The sequence below is a fragment of the Aplysia californica genome, unplaced genomic scaffold (genome assembly GCF_000002075.1).
Source record: "Aplysia californica isolate F4 #8 unplaced genomic scaffold, AplCal3.0 scaffold00081, whole genome shotgun sequence".
NCBI lineage: Eukaryota > Metazoa > Mollusca > Gastropoda > Aplysiida > Aplysiidae > Aplysia > Aplysia californica.
Window position 1 is genome coordinate 245909 of NW_004797351.1, and position 19678 is coordinate 265586.

Genomic DNA, 19678 nt, shown 5'->3' on the forward strand with positions numbered 1-19678 from the left:
GCGACGGCTTGGAGTACTGACATTGAGTCAGAGAAGACAACAACATTCCCTGGTGTTACTCCGCCTTCAAGAAAGTCTTGGGTGATCTGCTCCAGGTTGAAGAGATAAAAAGTGAAATCTTCAGAAGTATTAACTCTCTAGATCTTGTTCGGAAATATTATCTAGATGTTGACCACAAGTATTCAATGTCTAGATCTTGTCCAGAAATATTACCTCTTTAGATCTTGGCCACAGGTATTAACTGTCTAAGTCTATTCCAGAAATATTAACTATACTTCTTGTCCAGAAGTATTAGCTCTTAAAACTTTGTCCAGAGTATTCACTCTGTGTCTTGAAAGCCTAGCTCTTTGACACAGTAGCTGGGAATTTACTTCTTTGAGACTCATTGACGGGGATGCCACGGGTCTAACAGCATTCCTCGGGTGAAGCAGTGTTATCCAGTGTGATCAGTCATGTTCATATGTGGATGGGGGCTGGTCTCTCCAGCTCAGAAGGTTGCTGACCGTTTCATCAGTCTCTCAGATCCACTCACCCGGTCTTACTTCTATCATTCCCTACATCTACTCTCAACTGATCTTGCTTATAACATGACAGGGACCTTGTGCTCCTGGATCAAAATAAAATGTTGTCCTGCATACCTGGGGCGGGGCCGAGCTCACAGGTAGGTGCCTGGGCTTTAGTTTTAGTGATATGCCTACTTTCCTTCCTCTTTCCAGGGGTGTATGGGGAATAGCAAAATTTCTCCAAGAAATCCACCTGCATTACAATGTGACAATGGCAGTTTTAAAACTCTGAAGAAGGGGAAGAGGGCAGGGGATCCTCCATTCTCGCTCTGTTCTTACCTTCAACTTCAGTATCCTTATCTTCACTTCCCCTTTCCTCATGCTTGCCCTCTTCCTCCTATAATCTTTGTCCTCATCTTAATCACTTAATGACTTCGGTCTCCAGTGTACTGATTATGCTGGTCTGATGTGAGTTGAAGATTCCCAATCAGGTTTTGCAATCTTTTTGTTGGGATTATGTATCCCTCTCAGGGTTTGCTCCTCTATGCAACATAGAAAAATATAGAACTGCAAATATTCGAGCCATTGCAACAACACATGTGATGGGTTTCCATCATTCATCATCATCTTTTGCTTCTTTCATCCTGTTGTTGGGTAAAGGCTGCCAGGAAGAGCTCTCCACCCGTCTCTGTTCTCGGCAATCTTCTCCATGTTCAGCCTGCTGTGTCCCATAATCCTGAAATCTGCCTCTGGGATCTCGCTCTCTGGTGGATTTTGGCCTTCCCTTTTCTCTTCCCCTGAAGTATTAACTCTCTAGAGCTTGTCCAAAAGTTACATCTTTTCATGTTGTGGGCTGGTCTTCCTGAATGTGTGTACAATTCATTGCCATCTCCTTTTCTTTAATCTCACAGTCAGTTGGTTGTTGTTCGGTTCTTGTCTGCCCTGTGGATTTTCATGATCTTCCTTTGACAAGGATTGATAAAGGACTGTTTTGTTATTATAGTTTCCATGTTTTTGATCCATACAGCCATACACTTTTTTACATATATTTGTGTCGAAAATCCTGACCTTCGTGCTTGTCTGATGCCTCTTGATCTCCAGAAAGACTGTAATAGTACTGTAACTGTAGGAATGCTTCCCTTGCTTTTCCGATCCTGGTCTTGATATCAGAGACTGTGCCTCACTCCTGTGTCATCCATGACACTCCCAAGATAGGGAAAAGAAGTTGCTACTTCTAGGGGCACCTCGTAGATCGGTCTGTTCAGTAAATACCCAGCAGGTAGTCCTGTCACTCTTCTATTTCACTGGAGAAATATTCTTCTGTGGGGATGTATTGGTCATTATCAGAATTGATGGACGGGCTGTTATTATTATTTAATGTCATTTGTCCTGTCACTTTTAAAGAATGGTGTGGTGAGAAATATTTGATATGTTCATTCATGAGCAGTGACCATGAGAAACAATTTTTGATGAAATTTCACATAAAACACATACATTATGTAAATCAGATCTTGATGGTCTTGGAAATCACGGCCATGGGCTAGGGGAGCTTGATAATTAACTCACTGAGCCTTTGTGATTCCGGAATCTAGATGGTCTCTCAGTAATGGCCGTTTTCACACTTTTACAAAAAATTCCTCAGGAATGTCAATTTTGAGCTACTGGCTCCAAGTTTGGCTCAGAAAATGATATAATTTCTCCTCCTTATAGTACTTAACTTTACTAAGTTATTTGTAACACTTTTTCCCCACAAATATAAGAAATGCCCCACTCTTTTCAATTTCAGGAAGCTTTTCTGTTCACTGAATGGCCCAGGAAATAACAGCAGTACTTAATTATTGTTACACAGAAATATGGGGACTAGATCGAGGGAAGTGTCTACGTTCTTTAACGTAAGAGGACGTACAAGCTTACGTTCTCTAACGTTTGTAGTGAATCTAAAAATAGCTCACTCGCTCTCTTCCTAATATGAAAATGTGCCGACAATGCTTTTTCCACAATGATTACGCTATATTTTCGCAAGCTATTTACTTTCGCGAAAGAGTTCTTTCTGTGGGTGGTTGGTGGGTGCTCTGGTGGGTGTTCTGGTGTGGTTTGCTCCTTCTTTCCTATCAAACAACTATTAGTTGCGAGCGCAGTAAAACACCTATCAAAAAACGAAAACAAATGAAAAATACAGCTATCATCCTTATCTCCCCTCCTTCTTTTTTATGTTTGGTACTCTCTTTGAACTTGTACAACCTGATTGTGTTGCAAGTGCTGTAAAATGCTGACTAAAAAAAAAAGAGTTTTCTCGTGAAATTAATTAAAATGCTGGCGAAAGTAAAGCTGTCTACAGTACCGTATCTTGCCTTTACAGCGACGTTAAAACCCTAGGCCTAACAACCAACCATGGCAACACATTCTTCCATCCCATCGAGATCAATTATTCAAACCCCCCATCCTACCCCCCTTCCTCTTTTTTTTTCTTCAAATTTTGACATCGTGCACACAGTAGATTTATATATTTGTACCATTTTCAAATTAGGAAGATGCACTCTGATGCCCCCCCCCCCCAACTATTTGAATAAAAAGTCACTGAAGATCAGGCCTTCTGCAATTAGTATTCAGAAGAAAAGCTTGCAGTTTAGTGCAATTTCATATTCCCACCTAAATGCCAAGGTATGAGATACAAAGTGAGAGAGTGAGAGACCATAAATATAAATGATATCAAATTCAATTTAAATGTGTGGGAAAACATTGTCGATTTGGTGTGTGATGTGACATCACTGTCATGAAATCAAATCACTTGGGGTCAAGGTCAAGACAGTCATATCAACACTAGGTCTACGATAGCTCTCGGCCTAGTGTAGGACCCTCAGGGCAGTTTTGATTTCAAGAGATCTTTAAGTCAAACCCTCCGTGGCTTGCTACGACAGACCTGCCACTCATCTCGATTTAATCGGGATATCCCGATTTTTTGCCCCAAATCTCAAGCATCCTGAATTTCCCAATTTCGATCGCCAGTATCCTGATTTTTTGTCGTTGCGTCTGTTGCGTCCGATTCTTAGAAAAAAATATAAAAAGTTCTGCAATCTCTTTTGCTTGGAGTTTTTATCGGCAGGAACTTGGAACGCTACTTTCTAAAGCATGTATGCCGAATATAGTACATGTAGATGACTCATGTACGTTATTTCAACTAAAATTGACGTAGTATCGATTATGAATTCCGACATGGATACGCTCAAGATCTACTTTCGCTTTCATAACCCAGAATTCTCCAATGGTGTCCTAATTACTGTAACAATTATGACATGGGCCTAAGAATATTCTATTCGTTGTTCTGCCGTTGCTTTAAAAGCAAGCTACGTCTTGCTGAGTTCTGGTTAGTCGGGCTCATCATCAAGATCTGTCAGTGGAACTTTCAAACGCTCCTTCGCATCTCATGACATGACCTCGTGCGTGTGAGTAGCGCGTGTGCCGGGGACCGTCGGCTGTCGGGGTCAACAAAGTTCATTCACACCGGTCACGTTGGTCGAGGTGTTTTTCGGGACAGTGTGGACGACCGGGGGGGGGGGGGTATTTTTTGACACTTGATGCCGTGATACAGGTACTAATTGAGGATAAAGGAATAAGAAAAAAGAAATAAATGAACAACCTTGGCGCGATCTTTTTTTCGGGAGGGGGGGGGGGGGGTGTTCCTTGAGTGTACATGCGATGGAAGTCGAACATTGTTACTGTATGAAAACGCGGGCTTTTTGCATAGATGGTTAGAGTTATGTGTCAGCTATTTTCAAGACTACGAGAGTTTCAGCTTTTCACTTTACTGCAACCTGCGCTTCCCCAGTCTATCCAACTCCGACTCGAGTACATATATTATCTATATGCTGTCTTTCAGTTTCCCCACTAATTAGAGGCCCAAACGTGAACTTTTTCCTGCAAAAGTTTTGTCTTGCATACTTGCCTCATAAAAGGGAACCAGGACCCCACCCCCTTCCCCAGTACCCCTTAAGACTGATTTGCCGTTGTTCCCGATTTTTTTCACCTGATCCTGATTTTTTTACTCTAAAATCCTGATTTTTAGCTTTCATAGAGTGGCAGGTCTGCTTGCATCTAACCCCTCTTATCTGAACCAACTGTAACATAAAAATAACTCAATATAGCCCAGTGAGTGAACTGGCGGACCTATATAATATGATGTAGATCTATCGGCAAAACATAATGCCAACCAATTTGAAAAAAAAAAAAAGATTGAAAAGTAGTCCAGCCTCATCCGAAAGTTCAAATACAGGCTTGTTACTATTTTTGATTCGTTAGAGAATGTAGACAGCTTGTATACATTTTCTAATGTTAGAGAACGTAGACACTATCTAGATCTAGATATCTGTATTTTACTTAACTCTTAATAATTCTTGGTTTTTGGACGTTTTTTTTTAGGATGAAGGTGAAGAAGGTGGATGTAGAAAGGGGGCTCTCGTGGCCTAGAGGTTAAGGTGTTGGCCTCTCATTCAAAGGTCCCGGGTTAGAATCTGGGTAGTGACGGAAAAATTTTCTTCTCTAAAATTGTCTCCTTTCACCTCCTTTCATGCTCTCTAGCAATGTTCTGTTGTCTGCTTCCGTTTCCACTTTCTGCCCCCACCCCTCACCTCCTTTGCCCCCTCCTCTGGGCTCCTGACTCCTGATCGGCGTCTTGAAAAAAATGTGAAGACCTGATCCTGTCGGGATCAGGGCTCAGCAGCCGATATCCTGTCTATGTTGGCGACGAAGGCTCAGTGAGTGAATGTGTAAAGACTATTGTTAACCCAGTGTAGGCTGGGTTCTTTTGTTTGTGTGTCTGTGTTGGCGTTCAGGTCATGATGGGGAGGCTCCTTGTTTTACTTGCCCTGTCCTTGCTAGACGAAAAAGACGGAAGTCTCTGCTTATCAAGCTGCGTTCGGCCTTTTTCTGTATTGTAATCGACGTCTCAGAAGAATTGGATAATTTAGAAGTTAAGTGTATTGAAGTCATCTCTCCCCAAAATCAAAGTAATAATAAAGTGTCTTGCGGGACCCTAAACGGGGTCTACCTAGCCAATGTGGCTAGGGAGACCCCAGAAATATTCTGCTTTGCGCATGCGGGACTATGCATTGTTTCCGCCTTTTCTCGACTGACAGAAAAAGAGGTTCCCCTGAGGTAAACAAAAATCGGGGGGGGGGTTATAGGGGGCAGGCCCCCCTGCTTTGACCCATAGTTTGATGTTCTGAAATAATTGATTTGTGACAGTTTTAGTGGCCATGTGTGTGATCTGCAGCAAAAAATACTGCAATTAGACACCCAACCCCAAAGCAGTGCATCTGTGTGTGGGAGGGAAAGTAAAACTTTACCATCCTGTCTCATACAAAAGAGTTGGCTGAACTGTTGTCAGTTTGTATGAAACTAGTAAAAGTTGCCACTCTTAACCTCGGATTGAGGTAGAATGAAAATCTCCCCTGTTCTCTCAAACTCAAATCTTTTCGACATGAAGTGAACGATAGCGATGTTGTGGCAAGTTTTGTTGATCACTATCACATGCCATGTGGAGTATCCATTTGAGGGTCTCCCTAGCTTCACTGTCTAGCTGGACCCCATTTGAGGTCTCCCTAGCCTCTTCCTAATAATAATGTCCTTGTTGTTACCCCACTTTTGTGCAGATCATGTACATCCAGACGAACATCCCCCTGCGCAACAGTGTGATCGGAGCCATCGAGCACACCATGCAGGACTTCATTGTGCCCATCAAGGAGCGTGCCGTGAAGATTGCTGTGGTCACATGTGAGCAGATCATCAAGAAGGTATGTGTGTCAAGTGTTTGCTCGCGTGTGTGTGTGTGTGTGTGTGTGTGTGTGTGTGTGTGTGTGTGTGTGCGTGCACGTATGCTTACATGCACATGCGTTTACAAAGGGGAAGGACAGAGACAGAGATAGTTTGTGGGTGGTTGGCGGGTGCTCTGGTGTGGTTTGCTTCTTCTTTCCTATTAAACATCTATCGTCCTTATCACCCCTTCTCTAATCTTCTGGCGCTCATATGACCTTATGCAGTTGCGAACGCCGTAAAACCTTTACTAAAACTAAAAAAAGAGATTGTTTTCTTTTTTGTCCTCTGTAATTAACATAGGATCTGAAAGAGAAGCTGTGGGTGGTTGGCGGGTGCTCTGGTGTGGTCTGCTCCTTCTTTCCTATCAAACATCTGTCGTCTTTATCTCCCCTCCTCCTTTTTTGTGTTTGTTACTCACTTGTAACACCTCTAATCTTCAGCACTTATATGACCTTATTGTGTTGCAAGTGCCGTAAAACTCTTACTAAAACTAAACGAAAGAGAAGCTTTTATGCAGAAGGGAAATCCCTCTATATTTTCTTCATTACATGTATGTAATGGAAATTGAAATCTGATATATAATAAAGAATAAGTGGAATACATTTTTAATGCCTTTTGGAATAATGAATAGAAAGTTGTCTTCTAGTACAGAGTTGAATTTCTAGAATTTCTGGACTGAAAAATTATCAAATATTTTTCTCACTAGACATTTACCTCCATTTTTCCTTCAGAAAATGTTCCTGCAGTATGAACTAAATTATTGGCCCATCAGAATAATAATTGTAAAAGGAATGGTTCATGTAGGAATTTGTTCGTTTCATTGCTTAGTTTATTCTCAAGACATTTATTTTATTGCATATATATCTTGTTCTTGCCAGGACTTTGCCTTGGATTCTGATGAAATTCGAATGCGCACAGCCTCCCAGGCGATGGCCCGCAACGTGTCGGCGGGTATGGCATTCATCACGTCGCGGGAGCCCATGCTGCAGCAGATCAAACACAACATCCACGCCGCGCTCATGAGCAACATGAGAGGAGTGAGTTGTCCACTGTTAATGGATGTCACTTAGTCACTTGTAAGGACAAACGGGCTAACCCAGATTTTGAGGGTTTCCAGAAATCTTGATCTACACCAAAAGTAGGCATTGCCCTACCTATAGGAGAAATTTGGTTTCATTTGTGTTTATATTTGTTCAGTTATAGAGAAAACTCTTCTCCTTGTCTTTTAAAGAAACTGAACAAGGGGCAAAAACTTTAGTTTTGGGTCTAGTTTTGGGTCTACATTTCAGAAATACTTATCACGCTCTTAGAATTTGTGAGACGAAGAAGAAAAAGAGGGTAAGTGAAGGAATTTGATAACATTTTAAAAACTTTCTTTCGATTAATGATATTAATAGGGTTACCTCTTAGAGTCCTGTCTTCTAGTCATTTAATCCATCAAAGTATCCACCCTCTTGCCTTCTATATTGCTGTGGGTGGTTGGTGGGTGATCTAGTGTGGTTTACTCCTTCTTTCCTATCAGACATCTATCATCCTGATCTCTCCTCCTTCTTTTTTGTGCATGTTATTGTCTTGTAACACATCTATTCTTCGGCACTTATTGTGTTGCAAGTGCCGTAAAACTCTTACGAAAACTATAATGAAACCTATATAAATAGCTAACGGTCGGAGATGCTACTAAATTTATTTCCCGCTGTTGTTTCTGTCTGTTGTACCTTTTTTTTTGCACTGAATGACCATTAATGTATCTGTGTGGTCTGGTTTACTCCTTGTTTCCTATCAAATATCTACTGTCCTTATCTCTCCTTTTTCTTTTTGTTTGCTTCTCTCTTGTGACACCTTATAATCTTCATCACTTATAATGACCCTATTGTGTTGCAGGTGCCGTAATACTCTTACTAAAGGAAAAACTTTTTGATTCATAACCACATGATGTCAGAGTTGTTCTACTGTTTTAGTTTACCAGCATTTACACTTACATTCTTAACCTCTTTGTCCCCCCTCCCTCCCCTTCACAGCAAACTCCAGCCCAGCTGAAGAATGTGGAGGACACTGCCATGATTCTGGCTAATGACAACGTGGAGCTGTGTGCCAATTACATCCAGAAACTCACCCTGGAGAGAATTGGTCCCGAGATGGATAAAAAACTGGCTAATGTGAGTGTCCAAAAGAGTAGGGTTGTTTTCTGCTTGATGTTTTCCATGACTTTATAAAAATTTAGGGATTTTTCCTTCTCTTTTCTCATTTTTCTACTGACACTTTTATTTCATCCCTCTTTTTTAATGGAGAATGTGTATTTATATATATTTTTTATGTTATAGAATTCTGGAAAGCTAATCGACTTCTGTATCTCTATTATCACCATCATCATTATCCTAATCAATTTCCTAACAATTTTTAGGGTTCCTTTTTTTTTCTTTCTCGAAACATAACAAATATTACTGTCACCACATTTTCTTCAAATATTGGGCACTAAATCCGGACATCGGACAAAGAACGACCTCTGTAATAGACTACAAGATGAAATAAGTTGTTTGGTCACATGACTGTGTCAAGCATTTCTGTCTGTTCTAGTTCCAGAATCTCAGATCCGATGGAGAGAGACAGCAGATTCTATTTGCCATAATGATTCATTATTTTTGGAGATGTCTGTACCTCACTTGTCTCTTTGTTTTCTTTTCCTTTGCCTGTTCAGGAATTCGAGGTCCGTAAAGTGTCTCGTCAAGAAGGTCGTCCGTACTTTGACCCTGCAGCTTACAATTACCAGACAGAAAGGGTGCCGGAGCAGATCAGCCTCAAGGTTGGTGCAGAATTCTCTTCATTTTGGGGATCGAAAAGGTTTTATTTGACGAGGTTACTTTGTCGTTCAGTTCTGTTGTGCGCGTTTTGTCCTCTTGCTCATTTTCTTTCCCAATTTTTTTATACATGCGGACAACTTTAGAATGACAGATGTATGCCATTGGCTGATATATATAGTAACAGCAATCTTGTTTGACGTCATTGAGGGATTCCCACTTTGTTGTCGTTCACAGTGTGTGTATAATATATATAAATGGAGCACGGGCTGTCATTGTTATGTAACATGCCCCTTGAAAATGGATGAGCCGCCCTGGAAAATTGAGAAGCCGGGTTGGCAGTCACCCTGGATTCTGCGAAGGCAAAGGGCCAAGGCTAGGCCTAAGTCATCCAAGGCCCTCCTTTTCTTCATCTTTTCTTCTTTGCTTCTGCCCTTTTTTGTTGTTTCTTTTATGTGTGTGTGCGTGCATGTCGGCTTATGAATAGGACAGGAACAGCAACATTCACTATAGGGTAAATGCATCTGGAAGTTTTCATATTTGTCATATATATATTTTTGTTCTTTGTCATTTTCTACATTTGTTGGAAGTCACAAACACATTCATGCATATTTGATGTTGGTCTCCAATTAAGTACATGTATGCGGCTATTGGTAATAGATCTATAGCCTACTACAGATTTTTTAAGGGCAACTACAGATTTTTGGACAAAAATTTGTGTCAACTACAGATTTTGTCCCTGGCAATGTCGGCAGGTGTGGATTAGGTAAAAATTGCTGTGAAAAGTAGACATAAAATAGGCATTTGTTAATGTTTTCTGTATTTTCGTTATTGGAGGGGACAATTACATCATTGTAAAGTTACATGATCAAGTCAGTGTAGAAGAAATAAAATATTTCTTGTGCGGCTGGTCCGATTTACTGTGTGACTATTTAGCCGTTTTATTATGAAGACTTTCTCTTTCATATCTCAGCCAGTCCATGACCATATTCCTAATACTCGACATTATCACATATAACGTTAAAAAAATACTTTGAGGAATCTGTAGCGTTAACCTGAAATGCTCAAGTCTAATAAAAAAAACCCACACTGAATGTGTGAACAATAGGAAAGAGAATCCATCCAAGACATCAGGGTCTAAGTACAAATTATATTCTAATTCGACTCTTCGTGATTGTAGGACTGAATGACATTCTGACTTTTTAAAATGAGTAATTTAAAAAAATCCTTTAAATCTTTAGGAAAGTCGCAATTAAAATCTGGCTCTATTTTAATTCGCCACATATAGGTTTGCTATTACAACTGTCTTCAGTGTAATTGAGGTAATAGTTGAGGATTTGAATGGACATCATCAGGCAATCGAGAGTAAACTAATTTCGTAAGATTTTATTACTGAAAATAGTAAGACTTCCACAATTTTCCACTAACAGGGTTCAAATTATGCATGACCCCATGCATTTTTAGATACAGTACACAAAATAAGTTACTTAAACAAAACTATTTGAAATATGCAGTTTTCTTGTTGACAAAAGTTTTGTATTTTAGCAGCTGACGATCTTGTATTAAAGCAGTTGACGGTCTTACCAAGAAACAAAGACATAGCTTGAAAAATGAAAAAGCCTTAGGATTTTTTCAGTGTCCTAAATTTTAAGGTAACAGGTGCATTTCTCAGTTGTCAGTGAATAGTGATGTCATCACATTCAAATATCTAACCATATCCCATGAATATGCTGAACACAGAGATAACAGAAAATGTTTTGTAGGCCCTATATGGGTAATCTAAAGAGATGGACATCTCAGTAGCACCTTCCTTTAGGATAATGGGTCCTGTCGTCCTTTTGCTCCCTCCCAGATCGGTTCAGTGTCCCCCCAGCAGATGGCTGTGTACGACGAGTTTGCTCGGAACATCCCAGGCTTCCAGCCCCTGACGGAGTCCACGCTGCCCTCGGGCTCCAGACCTAACAATGTGGTATGTGAACTTATAGGGCCTATCTTTACCTTTGAAGGCTTTCACAGAAACAGTCTCAGAGCAAGACTTCTGAAAGCAACTCTATTTCTTGTAGGAAAAACTACGGATGCAAGTTCACTCCAGGAAAAAGGGAAGTAAAATGGAAGAGATTAGAAAAAAAGGATTTGATGACCAATATATGGTATATACACTTGTGTGTGCACGCTGTCAGTCATTCGAGGGCCGCCAAGTAAACTATGGTAAGTCGTGTTTCTCAAATGATATAGGAGAGACAAAAAACGAATTTTCTTGAAGCGTTGTGGGTGTATAAACTTCATTTTCATAAGGGAGCCTAATGTTTGTCATGGCATTTGTAGGCTCTGTTATGAAAATGAAGTTTATCCACCCAAAACGCTTCGAGAAAATATGTTTTTTGTCTCTCCTGTAAAATTTGAAAAACATGACTTACCATAGTTTACCTGGCGGCGCTCGAATGTCCATTGGAAATACATGGCCACCCTTCACTCAGGAGACATAAGCCTTTCATATGGAACAGATTTTGGCACACAGCTACTTTGAAAATTTAGTTTCTGGTATCTGAATGTATCCTTACATCAACGTGTAAATGCCTGTATTAACCCTAGCCACAGTTTTCATTCTGATCACATTTTAAAAAAGTGAATCGTTTTTAATGGTGTTAAGTATATAACGACACTGTCTGAGATGACCAGCGCTCATATGACCTTAGCAGTTGCGAGCGCCGTAAAACCCTATACTATACTATGAGATGACCACTTTTCTCCTTGAAAATGGATGGATAACAACTCCTCAACAATGGATGGTTGTTTTGGACAGGTTCGACCGTATTGGGTGGTTGGCAGGTGCTTTGGTGTGGTTTGCTCCTTCTTTCCTTTCTATCATCTGTCGGTGTAATCTCTCCTCTGTTTTGTGTTTGTTACTCTCTTGTAACGCCTCTTAATCTTCGGCACTCACTTGACCCAATTGTGTTGCTTGGGCCGTAAAGTGGGTGGTTGGCGGGTGCTCTGGTGTGGTTTGCTCCTTCTTTCCTATCAAACATCTATCGTCCTTATCTCTCCTCCTTTTTTGTGTTTGTTACTCTCTTGTAACAACTCTAATCTTCGGCACTTATATGACCTTATTGTGTTGTAAGTGCAGTAAAACTCTAACTAAAACTAAGGGCCGTAAAATTGTTACTGTTGTTGTTGTTGTTATCGATCCAGCAACAGCTGGGCTCTCGTCCTTCTGTTCAATGCCATTTAGTGATAAGTGCAGGCTTGCTGCAGTTGCTGTAATGTTCCATAGAGTGTGTTGTCAAAGTTAGATCTCGGAGGGAGAAGGGTAGCTCTGATGTCATTTAGGGCTGTGCAGGGGAACAGGTGATGATCCACCGTCTCATATGTTTAGTTACACAAGGGACACATTGGGGGAAGTTCTGGTTTTATTCTGTTCAAGTGGAAGTTGAGCTGTATATGTTCTGTTTGTAGGCGGAAGATCGTGGTCTGTTTCTTTCTTTGTAGGTGGTTGATATTGTCATTCCGTTTTGTTGTGGTCATGTTTGAAAATAAAACTCTTACTAAAACTAAAAGCTCTGTGTATCTCATTTGTCACCTGGTGTGCATGTGTCTCCTTCTACCTCCCAGATGACTTCCGGCCAGGAAGAGCTGGCCCAGCTGTACAAGAAGATGCACCACGAGATCGAGTCGCAGATAGCGCTCATGTCCAACCCTTCGTGCGCGTTGCCGTACATGCACAAGCTCCTCCAGGCCATCAGCATGGCCCGCTCCATGATGGACAAGGCCTCGGCCACCGGGCTAGTGCAGAAGGTTTGTCCGATTTTGTTGAAACTCCCAGTTTAGGACTAGGATGGTGTTGGCAGTGCACCCGTTTTAGAGACACGGAGGAATCTCTTGAATTGTCCTGGAATTTTAGAAATGTCAAATTATAGTCTGTAAGAGAAAACATGACTGTCACATATTGGTGGTTTTCTGAAATATTGATTTTATAGTTTGAAATCTCATATAAAAAAAAAAAAAGAAGACTATTTGTGTTTCACATATTAGAAAGAAAATAAAACTATTTGTGTTTGATTTGAAATGGAGCCTGCTGTATGGTATTAAGTGTCTGCCCTATACGGTACAGCCGAACCTACCTTAACGGAAACCTGTCGTTACAGAATCTTCCCGCTCCCCCCCTTGATATATTCCTCTTTAATTATTTGTATAAAACGGAAACCTGTCCAACTCGGAAATGGAAAGAAAAATCCGCTCTCTTCCGAGGGTTTTACCTGTCTAAGACGGAAAATGTTTTGTCCGTTCAGCCCTGATTTGAAACCAAACTTGCAAGTTTGGTTCAGTCCGCCGGCTCTAAACTTAACACTATGCTGCCGGGCAAGGAAGGGGAGTAGGGGTGCAATTTGAGGGTAGATGTTTCCCCATTCATGTGAGCCCTGAGCGATGAAGATGGTCAGGATGGTGTGGGTGTGAAATATCATTAGTGCCAGTGAAAGTGCTCGAGTGGCGCCCCAGCTCGAAAACTTTAATTGGTAGCCAGAGGTGTAAAATTAGTTTGACCAATGCCTGCCGCCCTGATCGTACAGCCAGCCAAGAAAAGAGTTCCTTGAGTCGTTGTTACATGCTTGTGAGGGGTGGCATTGGTTGACAGTGCTTATTACACCAATGGGTGGGGTTAAGGGTGGAAGCAAAGGAGTGTTCGAGCGTTTTTGTTTTTAAAAGGTCAAACAGTGGTCCTATGAAATGCAAGCACTGGTGGTAATTGGATTAAATAAGACTGATGCATGTCTTTATGAGAGAGGATAGCAGCTGAGAGGTGTGCAGTTTTGACCACTTGTGATTGCTTGCCGACCGGACAAGCGACCCATAATCCCACCGGCTGGGCCTTTGTACTCCCCGCACCCCCCGCCCCCTCCCTCCATCTCCCCGCTAAATTCTCCTGTCTAAGACGGAAAATACAGGTTCAACTGTATAAGTCGAAATAATGAAAACTAAACCTAGATAGCCGTTGTGTGGATGTGGTTCTCTTTACTCCCAACATGTGCTGTTTTCAGGCTGTGGAAGGCCTCACAGAGCAGTTCTCTATGACTAGCATGACAGACAGCGAGACTCTGTTCCGATTCCGAGAGTGTCATGTGCTCATCCTGAAGGCTTTCAGTGAGCCCATGGCGTTTGGCTTGCCTTGGGTCAGCAAAGAGGTCACCAGGTGAGATTAAATTTTTTTTCTAGAAATTAGTTTTTTGTTAAACTAGCTTTTTGCTTCCAGATGGCCAACATTTTGCAGGAATTCTCCATTCTCTGGCAATTGTAAGGTAAATATAGCCTTTCTTTTGAAGCAACTCTTGTTGTCTTACAGTGTATGTAATGCAGCTGTAGGCAGGAAGCAGGGGATGATAATGTTCTTCCTTTATAACTGTTTGGTTGTTACTTTTCTTTGGTACTATTTTCAAAGTACAGACTGGGGATGGTTGGCGGGTGTTCTTTCCTATCTAACATCTATCGTCCTTATCTCTCCTTCTTTTTTATGTTTGTGTCTTGTAACACCTCTAATCTTCGGCACTTATGTGACCTTTTTGTGGGTGCCCTAAAACACTTACTAAAACAAAAGTGCAGGCTTTTTTTTTTTTGCCAGAGGTGGATGTTGAAAAAAAGTAAATGTTCTCGTATGATGATTATTTTGTTGTTTGTGTTTCCAGATGCCTAATACAGAGCACAGAGGACAACCGCTACAACTTGGACGTGGTGGAACTGCTGATCCGCAGCGGGCTGGTCTTCTTGCCCCAGTACGACCTGTACCTCAGCTCCCTCATGGAGAACGGGCTCAACCAGATCGGCATCACCTTCACCACCCAGCTCATGCAGAGGCTGCTCTCCGCTCCGCTGGACGACAAGCAGCAGCAGGGAGGGCCGCAGCCCGTGGTCTTCTCCGAGGTACGCTGGACGACGCTTTCTTGTTTGTGTCTCCCTGCCAGGTCTCAGGATTTGTCAGATCTTTTCTATCTCTCAGTGCTATTATTAGTTTTCACATGTTCTATTTTCTTATCGGGATGGACTCAGCCAGCGGTAGTGCACCAGTGGTTGGAAAAAGCCCCTGGAAGGTCCTGCTTCTTTCTTTCCCTCTGTGTGGGTGGTTAGCGGGTGCTCTGGTGTGGTCTGCTCCTTCTTTTCTATCAAACATCTATCGTCCTTATCTCTTATCATTGTTTTTTTGTGTTTGTAACTCTCTTATAACACCTCTAATATTCGGCGCTTATATGGCCTTTTTGTGTTGCATATGCCGTAAAACACTTAGAAAAACTTAAAGAACTTTCCCTCTGTTTTATTTCGCCTGTTTGGATTTATCTTTTCCTCTTCTAAATAAGTCTTGTAGGTTCAGGGGGACAGAGCACTAAGGGTGAATAGAGCAGTCTTTTTCTTCATGTTGATTCATTGTATTTTACTTCTAAGCCACAGCTCAGCATGCCAAATTTTGATGAATTGTAGATAACGATTTGGTTGGTTTGTGGGCAGCACTGGTAAGTCCTACTGTTTTACTTTGCCTTGTTCACTTCCCAGCACTTAATAGCCTTTATTGCGATAGTGCGCCTCTGTGAACTCTTTACTTTTACTTGTTAATATTTTAAACCCCCCCCCCAATTTAACACCATAGATAATTTAAAAGGCCGCTGAAAGGGATGCACTGTCCCAGCAGACAGGCTGACAGATGGAAATACTCAATAAAAATCTGCCCACAAGAGAATCAAACTCTCATCTAATGTGTGTGGCAGTGAAAAGCCTGGCCACTGATGCTGGTTTTTCTGTACTCAAACATAAGACCATAAGTCGAGCCAGTTCTTAAATGGTATCCTATTAATTTATTATTTCATCACATTTTCTTGCCACAGTCGGAGTTCCCCCAGACCATTGAGGCGCTGAACATGATCAGCTCGCGTTCGAGACAGCCCCAGGCCGACAGCCTTCCCGCCCTCATTGACTCGCTACGAGGAACTGGCGACTCTGGCAACCTCATGGACCGTGTACCTGGCAGCGTCACCTCCATGATGCAGACGGGAATCACGCAGGTCTGGGAAAAGTTTGTCCAGAATCTTTTTACCGTGCAGGTCGGCGAAAATTTTGTCCACATTCATTATTCCATATCTATGCTAATTTTCTGAATCCCGGCGGCATTTAACGATACTCTTTATAAAAGGTTACATCCTTCTACATCCAATTTGAGAAATCTGTGGACTGAGGCTCTTTTTTGTTTTGAGACAGACCTGAGTGGTCAAGTTTTTTCTTCCATCGTCACTATTTAGTGTTAGAAGCACTACTGCAAATTATCCACGTTTTGGTAGTTCAGTAAAATCTGCATTAGCATTTAATACTGATGATTTTTTCATGTTGAGGCTCATTAAGATGTTGATGAATTATAATTTCTTAGAACTGAGATTAGATTTGCTCAATTTAAATCAATGCATTGCCGTTTGAGTTTTTAATGTGGAAGGTTATCAAAAAGATTGTATTCTGTGCTCCTATGTGCATTTGAGAATAATTGCTTTCTTCAGTGCTTAAAGTTGTTGGCATTAATTTGTACTCCCTGAAATTCATAGGTCACTGAATGTGCTTGATGCTGATGTCTTTAATTGTTTGTAGTTTTTTTTTCTGTTGGCTTTGTCATCGGCCCAACATCGACTATAGCATATAGACTGGTGTAATATGTACTTGGAGAGGTTTTTAAAACTGTTTTCAAATGCCGTAGGGTTAAAAAAAAATTTTAAAAATCAGTTAGTTGTAGAGGTCCTACTTTTTTTCTCTCCCTTTTTTTTATTTCTGTCTGTCTTGCCTTTCTGTTATTGTGTCAGTGTGCTTCTCTTTTCACCAAGTAGTTCACTAATCACTCTCTTTAACATTTTATGCTTTGATTTCTCAGGGGCAAAAAAAAAAAAATGTGAATAATTTAATCCAAAGAAAAATAAATCTATTTGCGTATGTTTTTGGTTCCATGGTTGCAGGCCAGAGAGTTTGACGACCCAGCGGGTCTGCATGAGAAGACCGAGTTCCTTCTGCGCGAGTGGGTCAACATGTACCACTCCCCCCAGGCCGGCCGCGACAGCTTCAAGGCTTTCAACGCTTTTGTGCAGCAGGTCTGTCTCACTGCTACTGCATCCCGCTCCTGCCTCTTGCTGTACTGCTACTACTATGTCTCACTCTTTTTCTCTCTATCTCCCCCCCATCTGACCTTAGGCGAAGAACTTCCTTATTGTTTATGTACATTTTTCTTGTATGTGTTTGTGTTCAATGGTTCTTCTCTTCCCCCTGTTTAAGGTTATATGGAAATATAATTTTCCTGTTGTGTTTTTTCTTGTAATACATATTTGCATAATGACATTAAACCTAGATGTTATGGTGCTTTGAAGGGCAGTGGCGGGTAGGGGAGGGGGGGGAAGGAGGAGATTCATGTTTAAACAAAATAATTGACATTGGGCATAAATGGCAAAAGTAGGCAGCTTGAAATCCTTGAATGTGTAGAATTTTATGTATGGGTAACCTCTTGAATAATAGATACCCGCAGTCAATACCCAAAACCAACTCTCTCAGGGAAGTGGATTCAATTTTTGATCCCCTCAGAGATCTGTAACCACCTGGTTTTGCTGGTGTTCTGGGAAATCAAAAATTGCTTCCGTATTCCCTTGAAAATGATTTTCCAGGTTCTACTGTTTTGACTCGCTCTCGCTGAAAGTGCCCCAATATTTTTTTTGCTCAGATGCACACTCAGGGTATCCTCAAGACGGACGATCTGATCACGAGGTTCTTCCGCTTGTGCACGGAGATGTGCGTGGACCTGTGCTACCGCGCGCTGAGCGAGGCCGGCCAGTCACAGACCATGATCCGGGCCAAGTGCTTTCACACGCTGGACGCCTTTGTGCGGCTGATTGCCCTGCTGGTGAAGCACTCTGGAGACACCAACACCGTCACCAAGATCAACCTTCTCAACAAGGTGAGTTTGTGTCAGGTTGACGGGGATAAGGAATGTGAGGCTGGACTGGCAGCGATGATGCAGTTGTCAGGTTTGCAGTTGTGTCCATTTCAACACACACACACCGCACATACACACACACACACACCGTGCAGGCACGCACGCGCACACGCACGCACACATGCACACACTCAGAGAGAGAGTGGGTGCTTTGGCGGGTGCTGTGGCATGGTTTGCTCCTTCTTTCCTATTGAAACAGCTGTTGTCTTTATCTTTTCTCTTTCTTTTTTTGTTTTGACACTCTTGTAACATCTCTAATCTTTTGCACTTGTATGACATTTGCTTGTGTTGCAAGTGCTGTCTAATCTTTTGCACTTGTATGACATTTGCTTGTGTTGCAAGTGCTGTCTAATCTTTTGCACTTGTATGACATTTGCTTGTGTTGCAAGTGCTGTCTAATCTTTTGCACTTGTATGACATTTGCTTGTGTTGCAAGATTGTCTAATCTTTGGCACTTGTATGGCCTTTTTGTGTAGCAAGTGCAGTAAAACTCTTGTTAAAGTGGGTGGTTGGCAGGTACTCTGGTGTGGTTTGCTTCTTCTTTCCCATCAAACATGTATCATCCTCATCTCTCCTCCTTTTTAAAAAATGTTTGTTACTTTCTTGTAACACCTCTAATCTTCTGGCGCTCATTTGACCTTGTGCAGTTGCGAGAGCCGTAAAATCTCTACTAAAACTAAAACTAAACTATCTCTCCTCCTTCTTTTTAATGTTTGTTACTCTCCTGTAACACCTCTTATCTTCGGCACTTTTATGACCTTATTGTGTTGCAAGTGCCATACAACGCTTACTAAAACTAAAAAGAAACCCCACAACCCCAACCCTTCTCTTGCAGGTGCTTGGCATCATGGCCGGTGTGCTCCTGCAGGACCACGAGGTGCGCTTCGCCGAGTTCCAACAGCTGCCCTACCACCGCATCTTCATCATGCTCTTCATCGAGCTCAACGCGCCTGAGCCCATCCTGGAGGCCATCAACTTCGAGGTCCTCACAGCTTTCTGGTAGGTGGCGCCATCGTGGTGCACTTGCCGTGTCGGTGGAAAAGATGGAACTTGTAAATATTTCAACGCTTTGTTGTTTTCTGACCTGCCAAGTCCTGAAATATCAGGAAAAAATCAGATATTTTGGAATAGTTAACCTTTTCACTGCCAGGCCTGCTCCACAAACCTACCAAAGAGCCCGAGACCGGCTCAGGCCAGGCAGTGAAGGGGTTAATAATAATAACCCCCTTTTTTGTTGTTGCCATCATCAGATTTTTTAAAATGTTGGGTTTTTTTCGTTTCATGTTGTGGCTTGCAGACAGCTTTATATTTTTATAGTCCTTCTGAAAGTTTAAAGAAAATATTACGTGTTTAGTCCTTCTGAAAGTTTAAAGAAAATATTACGTGTTTAGTCCTTCTGAAAGTTTAAAGAAAATATTAGGTGTTTTGGCAGTGTTCAATTTATAGAGTGTTTGCTCTTGGAATTGCTTTTGTATACTTCCTTTTTTGTTTTTGCTAGTTTTAGTTTGGGCTGTCCGGTTGGAGGTCCCAACTGCTTTCTGGATGGTAGCACTAGCATTTGAAAACTTTGAATG

The 19678-nt window shown here is 41.6% G+C and overlaps 1 protein-coding gene across 4 annotated transcripts in view; it reads left to right on the forward strand.

Annotated features, from left to right (window-relative positions):
• Positions 1-19678, forward strand: part of LOC101853376 (CCR4-NOT transcription complex subunit 1) — a 66852-nt gene that overhangs the window by 38705 nt on the left and 8469 nt on the right. For 2 of the 4 annotated variants that reach the window (XM_005094387.3, XM_005094388.3), the window contains exons 30-41: positions 6152-6292; positions 7193-7351; positions 8333-8470; positions 9010-9114; positions 10962-11078; positions 12719-12901; positions 14143-14294; positions 14785-15019; positions 15973-16188; positions 17080-17211; positions 17832-18065; positions 18940-19103. In XM_005094387.3, coding sequence (XP_005094444.1) covers positions 6152-6292; positions 7193-7351; positions 8333-8470; positions 9010-9114; positions 10962-11078; positions 12719-12901; positions 14143-14294; positions 14785-15019; positions 15973-16188; positions 17080-17211; positions 17832-18065; positions 18940-19103 — 1976 coding nt within the window. The remainder of the gene's footprint in view (positions 1-6151; positions 6293-7192; positions 7352-8332; positions 8471-9009; positions 9115-10961; positions 11079-12718; positions 12902-14142; positions 14295-14784; positions 15020-15972; positions 16189-17079; positions 17212-17831; positions 18066-18939; positions 19104-19678) is intronic. The other 2 variants (XM_005094389.3, XM_013080324.2) reach the window with 1 other exon arrangement.